The sequence below is a fragment of the Protomyctophum parallelum genome, assembly GCF_964188405.1.
Source record: "Protomyctophum parallelum genome assembly, chromosome: 15".
In the NCBI taxonomy this organism is placed as follows: Eukaryota; Metazoa; Chordata; class Actinopteri; order Myctophiformes; family Myctophidae; genus Protomyctophum; species Protomyctophum parallelum.
The window spans coordinates 44135867-44150491 of record NC_139710.1 but is presented as its reverse complement, the minus strand read 5'-3'; the positions used below and the strand labels follow the sequence as shown (position 1 = coordinate 44150491).

At 43.1% G+C, this 14625-nt stretch overlaps 1 protein-coding gene across 1 annotated transcript; it reads right to left on the bottom strand.

The window, feature by feature from the left end:
• Nucleotides 1–8235: 8235 nt before the first annotated feature.
• On the bottom strand, nt 8236–11375 carry fzd10 (frizzled class receptor 10). Its single transcript, XM_083783172.1, has one exon. The coding sequence runs from the start codon at nt 10701–10703 to the stop codon at nt 8952–8954; it is 1752 nt and encodes a 583-aa protein (XP_083639298.1). The 5' UTR covers nt 10704–11375; the 3' UTR covers nt 8236–8951.
• Between the last annotated feature and the right edge of the window lie 3250 nt (nt 11376–14625).

Here is a 14625-nt window from a genome sequence, read left to right as displayed (position 1 = left end):
TATAGACAGCTATGTGTGTCCCTGGCTGGCTGCCTGGGTCCCTGGCTGGCTGCCTGGGTCCGTCCGTCCGAGCCTGAAAATAGCGGTTGGTTTTCAATCACCACCAAGTGTCACTGTTGTGCAGCCCAACACACACACACATATTAACTGTATATATGATGATTTCGGGTGTGACAGTACAATACAGTGACAGTACAGCTAGTACAGTACAGTAGAGGGACCCCCTGGCGACCCCCACACGGTAACTCTGTCATTTCTCAACCATTTCGGTCGCGTGGTGGCTCACCGGAACCCGGGCGCGTTCCTGTGGGTCTGGACTTCCAGGAATAATCACAAGGGTGTGATTTTTTTTTTTAAAGGAACCGATTGCAGCAATGTGCTATACTGTTTTTGATTGATTGGTTGAGTACTTTATTAACAGTTTGCAAAACGTACAGTGGTACGATTATATAATGATGCAAAAAATGATAACACAAAAAGACCAAAGGTCTGTTTGTGGTCCTACGTATTCAATTCATCAAGAATGTCCAGAAGCATTACAAGCATCACCAGTCTGAATAGTAACAAAGCAATGCTAGCTAATGAAAAAAACAGTCCAAGTTTTATTCTGACCCCTCCACGAAAAGGCCTACTTGTCCTGACCCCTTATCCATCATTTATACATTATGAATAATTAGTGTGGACTTAGACTGTTATTTGTCTATACTATAGTACTCAAAAATGTGGAACTGTACTGTACAACTATTCCAATCATAAACTAATGTGCTGCATGGTTTAAACGTATAAACAGAGCAGGGTTACTATTTCTTAAAACCAATCAAGATATCATAATCTAAAGTAAAAGACAAATATCAGTCAAATATCTACTGCATATATTCTGCTGGTGGGACTGAGCTGTTGAAGGTGTAGTTTGGTTTCATATTCTCTCCCCATGTCTTTGTTAAGTTTGCTGAGAATTCCTTTGAACCAACAGGCTTTTTCTCTCAGCGGTGTTCATGAGCCCCGTCAGATCCATCATCCCTCTATAGCTCCTATACTGGCTACACACACACACACACACACACACACACACACACACGCACAGCTCAACACATTGACGATCTCCTGGTGTGCACACTCTCTCCACTCCGCCATCAATCCTGTCACTGCTTTGGCAGCATCTCTGAAAATGCCACACATGTGACTGACACACACACACACACGCGCACGGGGCAAACTTGCACAGTACAATCATCAGTGTTAATTTAACTCTTTTCACTTGTTTGCATGCACATTCCAATGTATTATGTGCACATTATTACAGGAGCATAGCACAAAGTGAACATGTGCACATGTATACATAGTATATCAAACGGCATGCGTGTGAGGGATTCAACACTCATAGCAGATACAGTATCTGTGTGTGTGCGTGCGTGCGTGCACACACATAATCGAGCATGCCAGCAGTGTCTCTGTGATTTGTCTACAGGTACACTGTTTGTGTGTGACTGTGCATGAATGTACCCAGACATAAACCATTCTCTAGTCCTGACTCGTGGGCAACAAAGATATTGGGCCAAGGGATTCAGATGCTTTTTTTATTTTTTTATCAGAGCACTTTGCAATGAGGATTAGGAAGGTGGCAGATTAGGGCGTCACAATCTGCTGCTGCTAGTCACCATGGCAAAAACCCTGCTTCCAGCTGACACCAGGCTATTCATCACCTCACAGCCACACTGTGTGTGTGTGTGTGTGTGTGTGTGTGTGTGTGTGTGTGTGTGTGTGTGTGTGTGTGTGTGTGTGTGTGTGTGTGTGTGTGTGTGTGTGTGTGTGTGTGTGTGTGTGTGTGTGTCTGTGTCTGTGTCTGTGTCTGTGTCTGTGTCTGTGTGTGTGTGTGTGTGTGTGTGTGTGTGTGTGTGTGTGTGTGTGTGTGTGTGTGTGTGTGTGTGTGTGTGTGTGTGTGTGTGTGTGTGTGTGTGTGTGTGTGTGTGTGTGTGCGTGTGCGTGTGCGTGCGTGCGTGCAATGTAAACTGATGATTTCTCAGTAATAATATCCCCTAAGACAAAATCCAACCCAAATAAAAATATAGCTTGCCTGTTAAATCAAACAACACCTGACCTTCACCATTTAATTGCTAAGCATTATTCACCTGAGGTTGGAATGCGTGTATTCACATGAACTGTATGCTATACTATCTGAAATCCATTCAAAGAAATACTGAAGAAGGCTTAAGTGAGGAGACTGGCACACAGAACAAACAAAGGAGGAACAGTAGCAGGAGTTGCCATTTTTTCGTCTGACTGATATTGTATTCAGCTTAACTAGACCTCGGAGGAAGTGCACTGCTGCCATGCCGTATGCAGGGGGAGTGTCTGTTAGCACAGGTCTCTCTCCGTTAACACTAATCTGCGTGATCTGCACCTCAAAGTCGCTCACTTCTCAACATGCAAATAAACATATTCAGGCCTCTTTCAAACCAAAGCCACTATCAAACACTTGTTTGATCAGCGGAGGCCCTCAGAGGCAGATCATTATGCATTTGAAAAAAGTGCCCTGCCCCTGCCTTGCAGGGAAAGAGAGCTCATTGTTGCCAGGTTTTTGAGTAATTACTCTCACCTTCAGCAGTGAAGGGGAACGGCCTCCACAGTGTGCGTGTGTGTGTGTGCGTGCGTGTGTTGATTAGGGTTTTTTTGATTGAAGAATGTGCAGTGCACATATACTGTACACTTACTCTGCCCTAGATTTTTGCCACGTAGATCAAATTAAAACACTGAGCCCACCCAAAACTTGCTTAAACTATAATCCTCTTTATCTCTGGGATTGGTGCACTAGACAAACTCGGGGGATGAGAGGGTGCTTTCATTGCGGTATTGCTCCCGGAAACTTCCTGTAACATTTTGACAATAACCTTTTCACTCGCGGTTTCTGTTTTTTTTTTACACACATTCTATTTTTACCTTTGCAGTTATAGTCACGTCCCCAAGAGACAAAACACATTTTACTGGAAGTAATTTAAATAGAGGGAGCAAAGCCAAAGACCATTCTGAGATGAAACAGCGTCTTTTACATTTGTTGTACAAACTGCAGTAGGACCATACATTGGGAGAACCCCCCACCTCTAACTGCAACAGCCAAATTCCTTAGCGTGCGTGCATGCATGTGTGCATGTGTACGTTTGTGGGTAGGAGTCATGTGCAACCCTACTGAGGAGCTTGCAGGAACTCAGCTCATGTACTCCTAACAGGCAGGCCCGAACTAGTAAACAGGTGCTGCTGGGGCAGCTGACGATGATTCCATGGGGCGTCTCCAGAAAGCCTGATCAAGGAGAGGCTGCCTCAGCCGCCAGTCATCCAGGCAGCTTGATTTATGTCACTGTGTCAGAGAGCTTTATGACTGCTTGCAACAGCAGCAGGCAGCAGCCAAAGTTAAGGTACACACAGCCAGAGAGAGAGAGACGACATTCCATTTCCACCGCAAAAATTCACATATAACGGCTTGGCAACAATAATAACAAAGTACTGTAGGGAGAGGTGTTTAGTCGTCATGCTGTTGTGTAGGCATGTATGACGTTTTTTGATGTTCTGGTTTTAGGACTCGTCTGGTGAGGATGCTGCTTGCCTCCTGAATGTGAGTCAGTCAACCTTTGACGTACAGTACAGCGTTAGGCCTAATTCTACTGCAGTCTCCACTTCATGTTTGCAATACTCCTTGGCTCCACAAAAGGCACTTATCATCTCAATTGCAGAGTGTAAAAAAACTAAAATCCACGCTTGGTGGATAAATAAATATGTTTTAATAAAGCTGATCCGAAGCTCATTTTTGTTAACACATCACAAGTCTTCTTTAATGAGGAGAATGACGTGTCGTGTGGTGAGAGGCTGGTGGGGGTAGAGGGAGAGATGGGGTGGAGTGGTGGCAAGGGTGTGAGAATGGGGCTCGAGAGTCTCTGAGTGGTGGAGCAGTGTTCATGGTCTTTCAGACAGGGGCCACAGTGGAGCTTTGGGATATGTTGTGATGGTGATGTCTCTGCCATGGTCACATGGTTGTTGCCAGATTCCCCACTGTGGGACAAACAAAAACGGCTACAATGCCATCGCCAGGAACAGTGTGAGGGCCCTGTGACACACGCACACGCCACGCCTATATGCATATATACACACACACACACGCGTGCACACACACAATCTGATGAGCCTCTTGACAATCCCGCTGTTGGCTAAATGTATTACTTAGTTAATTTGTTAGTTAGATAATTAGTTGACCTTATTCCTGTGTATGGGAATTGGGACATTATTTTATATGCCCAGATTCATCAAATTAAGTTCATGCATGACTTTTTGTACATTTTTGACAGTAGGCATTCGCACCAAGTTGTACTCTCACTGCAAAGAAAAATGTTACTGCGATCACACAAACTTTTCCACGACCCAAACTGACTACTAGGACCTCAGATCAGACGAGAGGATGGGCAGAATTTGAGCATATTACTAAGCGGAGGAAAACAACTAAACTAAACTGCTGAATGTGGACAACTCTGATCTGTGATGTGTTAAAACAAGACTGTTATACTTTTCAAAACCTTCCCTGTGCCCTTTCTCTGAGCAGTCAATAGATTTCCCTTTGAAGAGCAGAGAGTGAAGCCTGCTTGGGTAGAGAAGCCCTGAGGGGGAGTGGTAACTGTCATTTATATTTACAGCCTTCCCAGACACCTTGGGGGCTGTTATCCAGGTGGCCTCTACCGAAGCTCTCAGAAGCACTCACCTTTTTTACTCAACACAGTATCAATAGACAGTGCCTGACTTTGATTCGGCCACATAGAGATTTGTGAGTCATGTGCTTTTGAATGTCGGGCTGGGGCTGATGCTGGAACTTGAATGCCCCCGAGGATTGCGCGTTACTACAGTACACTCGACTCACGCCTGATTTATACAAGCCGGATCTCCACGTGAGCTGGTAGATCGTCTATTTTCGGTGCACGCCACGGTATATTTAAACATATACACGTAGTATAAATTAAACATTACTCTTGCTAATTTAAATATTAGAACTGACAGTACTATTCTGAATGGCTTGAAACTCTCAAACATGACTGATGCTGATTCTAAAAACACCTTCTAAATCCTGACCTAAGGTTTCTGAAAAACTTCAAATATTTATACAAAAATGACAAAAATGTAATGTTGCTATACACTGTACATGGCAACAAGAACCCAGAAATTGGTTCCCGTTCACGTCTTGAAGGGTAAAAACACCAAAAGGGTTCCCATCCTAAAAGGCCAAAGGAACCCAGTATTCTCAGAACATGCATTATTTTGTTTTATAAATGCCGTGCACATCTCTGAAGATCTCTCAGTAGCCTTGCGTCAAGACATTGGTTTATGTCCATGTAGCAGCTGGGACAGAGTACCACAACTAACCATAATATCATGCGTGCCATTGACATCACCATGCCATCAGAAGAGACAGCAGTGGCTCAGGAGGTAGAGTGGCCGTCTGGATTCCCAGCTCGATCCAGGGCTCCTCCGGGCTTTGTGTCGAAGTATCCTTGAGCACGACACTAAACCCCTAAATGCTGCCTGCCCGTCGAGTGATGTGTGACTTGGTGCCTCGCATGGTTGCCTCTGCCATCGGTGTGTGAATGGGTGAATGTAATGCACATTGTAAAGCGCTTTGATAAAGTCACTCTATTTTAAATGCACCATTTACCATTTGAACAAAGAAACCATATCTTCACACTTCTTACATTGTTGCCTAGACAAAATTTGAAGCAGAGCTTAAATTGGTTGGTTTGAAAACTCAAGTCTAGACTTGTAGTTCTGAAGGGATGTGACCTAAATTGTTTACAATTTAAGGATCAATTAACACCAAACAATCCAGTACCACACGATGTATTCTGTTTGGCAATTCTTTAAAAGAAGGCTTCAGTCAATATGTAACTACTTCAAATCCAGACCAGATGTGTCTTTTGAAAATGTGATCATGTACTCCTGATAAGAGAGGAGATGACAGATATTCCTTACTTTGTTTTGCAGCTATCCAACCTTCAAAGGCAGATCCTTCAAACACACTAATCCCGCCCTGAGTGCTGGATTATTGCATAATAATCACTGATACACACAAATACACAGGCATACACACATGCAAAAGTGAGAGGGGGAGAGTGTGAGAGAATGGAAGACAAAGATGGAAATTGATTACAAAACCATCAGTAATACTAATATTACCCGTAACTGTATTGTAATGTCATACAGTATGTTCAATCCTTTCCAGGCCAGTTGCAATGAGCAAATGAGTAAAGAATCACAAAGAATCATAATTGAAAGAAATATTGTAAAGGCACCATAAAACAGACAGATATAATAGAGGATGAGATGAAGTATCTTAAATGTGGAATTACAGTTACGAATTACCATGATGTCTACAGTATGTTGTTGTCAAAGGTATGACAGATTACCACACTCATTCATGTTAATAATTATAATGTGTTCTATATTCAAAGAGCTGTCCACAATTATAAATGCCCATTGGTGAATGCTGTTTTTGGATTGATTTCCATCCAAATTTACAAATACAAAAATAATAACCTCTCCTGAATAAATCCTTGTTTTGTTTTTAGACCTTAAAAAGGTGTTCATATCAGAAGCTCCACCTCATAAATAAGCATGTTGTAAAAGATATGCTGGAACTGGAAACACAAAACAAAACTAACTTTGTTGGCTTGTTTATAAATAGAACATAGAAGGGAAAATTAATTTGAACCCAGGCGATTCTAAAAAGCACCTTCTAAAAATCCAAACTTAAGTTTTCTGAAAACCTTAAAATTCTTATTCAAAAATAACAAATAATAATGTTGCTACATGTATAGTAACAACTAATGACGCAGAGCTAGCTGGAGTGGTACCTGGATTGAAAGGTATAACAATGTATAGGTTGCAACAGGTCTAAAGGAAAACTGTATGAAAGGCTCATTCTCATAAATGGTTGACTCTGATACATCTCTTTGATGTCATCCAACTTTTTTCTCTTAGAGATAAGATAAATCTTTGTTGGTCCTGGAGTGAAATTCAGGCGTCATAGCAGCTGCAGCAGCAGTGAGAATTAAACCCAAAATAAAGAGTAGTGTGAAGAACAAATCCTAGATAAATAAGAGCAAAGAAATTAAGTTAAAATGAATACTGAGCTGCTGGCCTTAGATATATGCAGTGGATCTTTGTATGGGTTAATGAGTGAATATTATGTACACTATCAATACATCTAAATCTAAAACGTAAATGTATCATTTGAATAATTCCGTCATGGAGGTGCAGGCTATATCTCATGCTCTTAATTAAAGATTTGAAGATGAGTTAGTTCAGATGCATTCTCTCTGACTGCTCATTCAGACTCATTCAGACCTGTCACTTTAGCTTTTAACCATTATTTTATACTTTAGCTATTGAAAAATAGAAGATATACAAGCTTGTACATCTGCTATTTTTGTGTGCAATGTGTGCAAATCTTTGAATATATACTTTCACAGCAAATGTTTTAACTCAAATCCTTGCTTCTGTGGGGGCCCTGAAACAACATATTTACAGATGGAGTTCCGGCAGCCAAATATATAATTGGGGTCCTTGTGTTGTTTTATATGAAAATATTTGAAGATATTTGTAGAATCAGGTCTTAATGAATTAAGTTGTGGGTCCACATGCCTTCCTTTCCAGAAGGCATGAGTGGGAAGGGGATTATTCATCTTCACTAAGATGGAGAGGTGTAATCTTCTCCATACACAAAGATATAATGTACGCCATGTGCACACTCGCTTGCCCAGTGGCTCGAATTGAGCTCAACAACTCAACTGTTGACTTTATATCAGTTATAACCTGTGTGACAAAAGCGGAATGAAGTGTTGAATCACTTTGTTGAAACTATTATGTGTCAGGCTGAGGCTCTGTTAAAAGATTGTCTGTGAATTTCATGCATTAGTTATAATCATTATGGTGCATGGAATTATATATTTTTATGATGATAATCAGACTGATAGTGAGGGCAGGCTTTTTGAATGCCAAACATACCGGTTTTCTTAAAACCTGAAGGAAAAATGCTCCCAAAAGAACAGCCATACAAACTACCTGTAAAAGGGACGAAAAGGAGCCATTATCAAATGGAACACATTCTGTAATGGAGAAAAGGAAATTAAACTTGGATTTAGATCCCCATTCACATAGAGGTAAATGTAACAGCTGTTAAGAAAAACAGTCGCAGTACACAATTAAATCTTTATCAACATCTTAAACTATTTTATTTTTCTATAAAATATCGACTTTTAGAAATATATACAAATGCTTCCTCGTGCTATAAAACAGCAAAAACAGGAAAACTCAACTGTGTACAAATAAGTTTTCAATAACTAGTGCTTGTTGATTAATTTATGGCATGAGTTTGCCTCACAACAGGCAGCCCATAAGGTCCTGAGCGCTTTTCAACAGCTGCTCTCACTCTAGTTCAAACATGTACGACACTGCCTTGATTTCCATTAAAATGCCTCAAAACGTGACACTTTTAAGGCCTCCATCTCTCAGACCATTCATTGTCCATGGAGGCCTTTCATTGTTTGTAATGTCAGTAACAGTACAAGTGCCATTTTTGCCTGTAAGGAAAACAACTATTGCACATTATTCAAGCAACCCCATGGCACATCGAAATGGTTTATTCCACTCTCTTTGTCTCAGAAACAATATGATTTTTTCTTTTTCTCTCTACTAAAGTTCCTCAATGGGATAAGTGATTCCAGGGGTAGCAGATTTTCCCCCCTCAAACAAAGGCAGTTTTGTAGCTTGAGATGTTTCGAGATGAAAAAAGAGAAAATATTACATTGCATTATTTTCAATGCAGTCTTGATTACAGTGTCTGGTTTAGGTAAGGGCTTTATAAGTATCTTTTTTTGTTGTTGGTTGGGGGGGGGGGGGGGGGGTATACACAGAGAGCCAGCTCATACACATGTGGGAGGTGGCCGCGTGGGCTCATACTTAGTATTGTGCCCTTTGAGAGGTGGGTGAGGTTTAATGTACGGCCCACTGCTGGTGAACACACTGGCAGCCTTCCTCCTCGTTCTCTTCTTGAGCTTCCTGCTAAACACGTTCTGCCACGACTGCAGGGTCTTTGAGGTCCAGATCCACATGCCACTAGTGATGCCCACCACCAGGAGCATGAAGATCTTCACCATGAAAATCTCCACCGCCGGTATGGAAGTCTTCATCACGCACTTGTCCGACTCTGGCCCGCCGCCGTCCGCACCGCACCTCTGCTCCGCGGCCAGGATCCTCCAGTAGTCCATGTTGAGCCGCTCGTAGAAGTAGCAGGCTATGACACAGGTGGCGGGGACCGTGTACAGCACGGAGAAGACTCCGATGCGCACCATCAGCTTCTCCAGCTTGTCCGTGTTCTCCCCCTCCGTCTTCATGATCTTGCGGATGTGAAAGAGGGCCACGAAGCCCGAGAGCAGGAAAGACGTGCCGATGATGAGGTAGCAGGAGAGCGGGATGAGCACGAACCCCGTGAGGGCCTTCACGTCCATGCTGCCCACATAGCAGACGCCCGTCAGCTCGTCCCCCGCCACCTTCCTCATCACCAGGATCATGATGGTCTTCACCGCGGGGATGGCCCACGCCGCCAGGTGGAAGTAGCTGCTGTTGGCCTCTATGGCTTCGTGGCCCCACTTCTTACCCGCGGCCAGGAACCACGTGAGGGTCAGGATGACCCACCACAAGGAGCTGGCCATGCCGAAGTAGTAGAGGATGAGGAACACGATGGTGCAGCCTGTGCTCTCCAGGCCCTCCTGGATGATGTACTGGACCCCGCTGTCTCTGTCGCACGCAATCCTGTCGGCGCCCACGAAGAGCCGGATGAGGTAGCCCACAGAGTACACGCAGTAGGACATGGACAGGAAGATGATTGGCCTCTCTGGGTATTTGAAGCGCTGGGGGTCGATGAGGAACGTGAGCACGGTGAACGCACTGGACATGAAGCAGAGGATAGACCATATGGCGATCCACACCAGGGAGAACTGCTTGTCCCCCTGCCGCCAGTACACGTCCACCTTGGGGTGACATTTAGGGGCACACGACTCACTCTTTTCCACGTAGTGGAACTTCCCGGGGTTGCTGCAGGTCCCCTTGCTGCCTCTGTCCTTCAGCTGCAGGTCTTGTCCACCGAGCGGCCGCTGGGGCCTGAAGTCAGGAGGCTGCGTGTGGGACACTTTGTGGGGCTCCTCTGAACCATTGTTCGGGGCCTCCATGCAGAGGTTGTTGGGGTCGTTTTTGCTTGGCAGTCTGGAGCAGTCCAGAGAGTCAGGCCACGGGAAGTTAAACTTCTCCAAAATGGGAGAACAGTTGTGCTTGACCTGCTCACACATCACTCGGCAGGCAGGGATAGGGGTGGAAACCTGCTCCGTGCACATGGGGGCATACAGGGAACATAGGAAGAATTTTAGATGACTGTGGCACCCAATTTCTATTAATGGGGCAAACTCGTGGAGCTTAATAGCCGCCTCGTTTTGGTCCTCATGGCCCATCAGATTTGGCATGCAAGTCATGTTATAACCAATGTCCTTACACAAGGGGATGTGGATGTTTTGACATCTCCCTTCTCCTGATCGGTCAGGGTCGATTGAACTAATGGCCATGCCCCCAGCACTCCACAGCACACACAGCAGCAGCATTCTACGTTTGGTAGTTGAACTCATTTTCACCGCTTTGGTCTGCCTTACAATAAACAAAGTTAAATGTTCACCACTGGAACAAAGCCCAAGTATATAAAAACAACTGCGGTGCGAAGAGCACTGGTTGATGTGGTGGATGTTGATGATCAAACTTACAAGACTGTCCGTGGTAGGACCATCCTTACCCCCTTTCAAATGTCAATGATTTGGTAAAAGTATAATTCCGGTGATATGTTCAAAACGGCGACCTTGTTGAAAATATTGCGCGCTTAGTTCCATGCTTTGAAATAAATCAGTCTGCAGCTATTATAGTCCGATATAGCTTATTGAAGATGTTCAGTCGCGTGCGCCGTTTCTCTCCCTGGTTGTGGTTTCGGTTCGGGCTTCTTTCTGATTATGTTCCTAACTTGTTCCCAAAGTGCACTGAAGACGGTGCAAAATTGTCATGACACTTTCCACACACGATACGGACGTTCCGCGCGTATCCGACTATCAAGATTCAGTCAGTCCGACTCCGATGTCTGCTGCCTAACTTAAACCCCCCCACCAAAAAAACACTGTGCTGGGAAGTTCGCAGTGTCCTCAAAATCTGAAAAATATCCACAGTAAATATTCCCAAATAGAAGTAACTGTTCCAAAATTGTGGATTCTCCTCCACAAACCAGAGACAGTCAGTTGGTTCATGCGTTCGTTTAGTGGCAGCGCTCGTTTTGAGTTGGTCGTTGCCTCCGTCCTGGACTAACCTGCCAAAAGATCCGCCTTCAAAGACAGCTACTTTGCATAAGAAAGACAACTGACACGGTGATTATTCTTAAATCGTGCGGAACGGCGTGTTGGCCAATCATTACAAGATTTTTAAAGCAAACTTACTATCCTCCATTTGCTTGTCTTCGTCATAAAACTTTGAGCAGACAAATTATGAGTGTTTTTTTAATACATTAGTAACATTACCACTACAGGGAGGGACGCCTGCGCTCGGCTGAGTCTGCTCATCATGTGAAGCCCCCCACAGCTGCACTGATTCAGTGCCGCGCCAAGCGAGCTCTCTTTCTGGCTCACAACTGACAATTTTCACGGTCTGCATAAGTGAGAAAATAGAATGAGTGTGAACGGGAGTTCCACCTCTCCCTTTTCCAGTGAATAAACTTTTATGTGTAAACACAATGACACATTACAGAGCCTATATGGCCAGCTGACCTTTATATGACTCATGGAAGAAGGAAAAAAAAGTTTTCATTCAGTTAAACTGGTGGAGACTGGACACTATTTGTGGCATTTTCTGGACCAATACATCTTAAAGTTGGCTTGGAATGCGTTATAGTTAATGGTGATTGATCATTGATTAGACCTAATATAAATATGGTTAATTGGTATATTATTACACATAAAGATTGAATTGATTATTGATTGATTTTATTTTCACAGTATGCAGAATAGGTACATTTCAAACGAAAGTACAGGTCCATACAAAAACTGCTAAGATAGGATAGGACCAGAAAATGCACAAAGACTTGTTCACATAAAGGTCCTCCATTTTCAATTCATTCAGAACATTTAATGACATACAAATATACACTTCTATGAAAAAAAAAGAAAATCATCACATATACATAGTTAAAAAAGTTAAGAAAGGGATTTTTTTACAGGGCCAGTTTTGAATTTCAGCCGCCCATAGGTGCTCTTTGAGAGCGGTTTTGAAGGAGTCTATGGATTCACATGTCTTAATGGCTGTTGGTAGGGCATTCCATATTTTAGTGGCATAGGAGCGAAATTAATTTAAACTCTTGTTTTCACCCTGAAATAGACATGTCTGTATGTATTTTATATTTTAATTTTAATTAATTAAATTTTTAAATGTATGAAGCTTAGGTGTTTCGGGCATCTGGTTAGGATGCCTCTCGGGCGTCTCCCTATGGAGGTCCTCGAGGCACGTCCCCCTGGGAGGAGACCCCGGGGCAGACCAAGGTGCAGTAGGAGGAAACACATCGACTCACTGGCCTTGGAACGTCTCGGGATCCCCCAGGAGGAAGTCACTAATGTTGCTCTGGAGAGGGAAGTCTGGAACACTCTGGTGGAGCTGTTGCCCCCGTGACCTGACTACGGATAAGTGGTTGAAGATTGATGGATGGATGTATGCATTTTCTCTGTTCTGTCATCATGACACTAAAGCTAGAGGAGAACCAAGGCATTAGATGTGTACTGAATTGCTATTCACCCCATCAGGGTGGATACCTGCATTTCATGGTTCAGAACTAACATCAAATAATGCACATGAAAAAAGAAAGTATCAAACGGGTTCTATGAACCCACAAAATCAATGTCCCATTTACTGTCAATAGAAAATAACCATTTAATGTGCAGACAGTTCACACATTCACCTTTGTTCTCTCTGGTTTCCAGCTTCAGCAGTGAGTTGTTTTATTGATCACACTGACTGAGATCACAGGAACAACACGCATTCTGGTTAAGGATGGATTATATAGCTTTTGCGTCTTCGCTACAGAAATTAACAATACCGTATTAATTAATTATTTAACATTGTATTATCCACTCAATCAGTAAAGCATCACACTAATACAGATCAGTCACCACATCGGCCTGTAATTAGTTGTTAAATGTTTTTGAGCTACAGTATGCAGTATTCTTCCAGGAATAAAGTAACAGCATTTGTATGTAGTTTTTCCATTTGAAGTGTATTGGAAAATGGTGCATTTATAATATAGCGCCTGTAAACCAAGAACTTTACAATGCATTGTATTCGCGCGCACACACACACACACACACACAGAGTTACATGTATCTCTTCAAGTCAATTTGTACCATTCATAGTGGCTGCATGCAACAGGGAACTCTGTCTGGTGTCCAGTATTTATTCATTGTTATTACAAAGGATAACGACTCCATCCTGACTCTGTGTTACCGGTATGTCGGCATGTTATCTGGAGCAGGGTGGCATGACTTGTCTGAGAGCCCTGTTCTGAGCCTCCTCCTCCACAGTGCAGTGAGTCAGATGTATGTATACCTCTGGTCCATATGGCCATATGGTCTTCATCATGGGTGAAATCAGGATCACAAGTAAACGGGACCACTTTTTATAGTACATTTTTATTACAAGAGCCACCAAAGTGCGTCTAGAGGTATTTTAGAAATGTGTTGGGGTGAGATGAGAAACCTGGCACCAGCGTGGCTAAATGGTTTAATACAGCATATCTCACTGGTGGCATTTCAGCTGTTGGGTGCTCAGCGTGCTGTGTGTGTGTGTGTGTGTGTGTGTGTCATGTGTGTGTTATGTGTGTATATATACACATATATATATATATATATATACACACACACACACACACACTCAAACGACACTCAAACATCGCTCTGCTTTTTCTTTGAACCAGATATAAAAGGTATTCCATTGGGGAAATAAATATACCAGATGTTCATTGCGTCATATCATTGCGTCATATACATAACATTGACATTGTATTATAGCGCCTGAGGTGTACTAGCAATGGTGTTGCGATAGCTAATAATTTGTCCCGTGTGAAGGTCTTACTTTGATACCAGTGATCATTTTGTCAGTTTATGTGCAAGTAAGTACTTGCAGTTTTGTTAGTGTCTTGTTTTGGAATGCCTCTCCATATGGACAAACAATTGTCCTTTGTTGAAATAATGCCATTGCAGAAGTTCTAGGGCCTTTCTTTGCATTATTCTAACACCGTACAATGACTCAGACCAGGACAACAGCTGACATGCCTGTCGTGTCGTGTCCACCCCCCCCCCCCCCTGTCCCCTCCTGTCCCCCCCATTATACGTTCATTGTGGAGATTGCCTAATAGGCAATAGGCAGTAGTACAAAAAGATGAGAGCTTCAATGTACATAAGGGGAATGAATCATGTTATATCAATTCCTGAGGCCAAGGTGTGCCCACTCTTCATTTACTTATCACCTGGC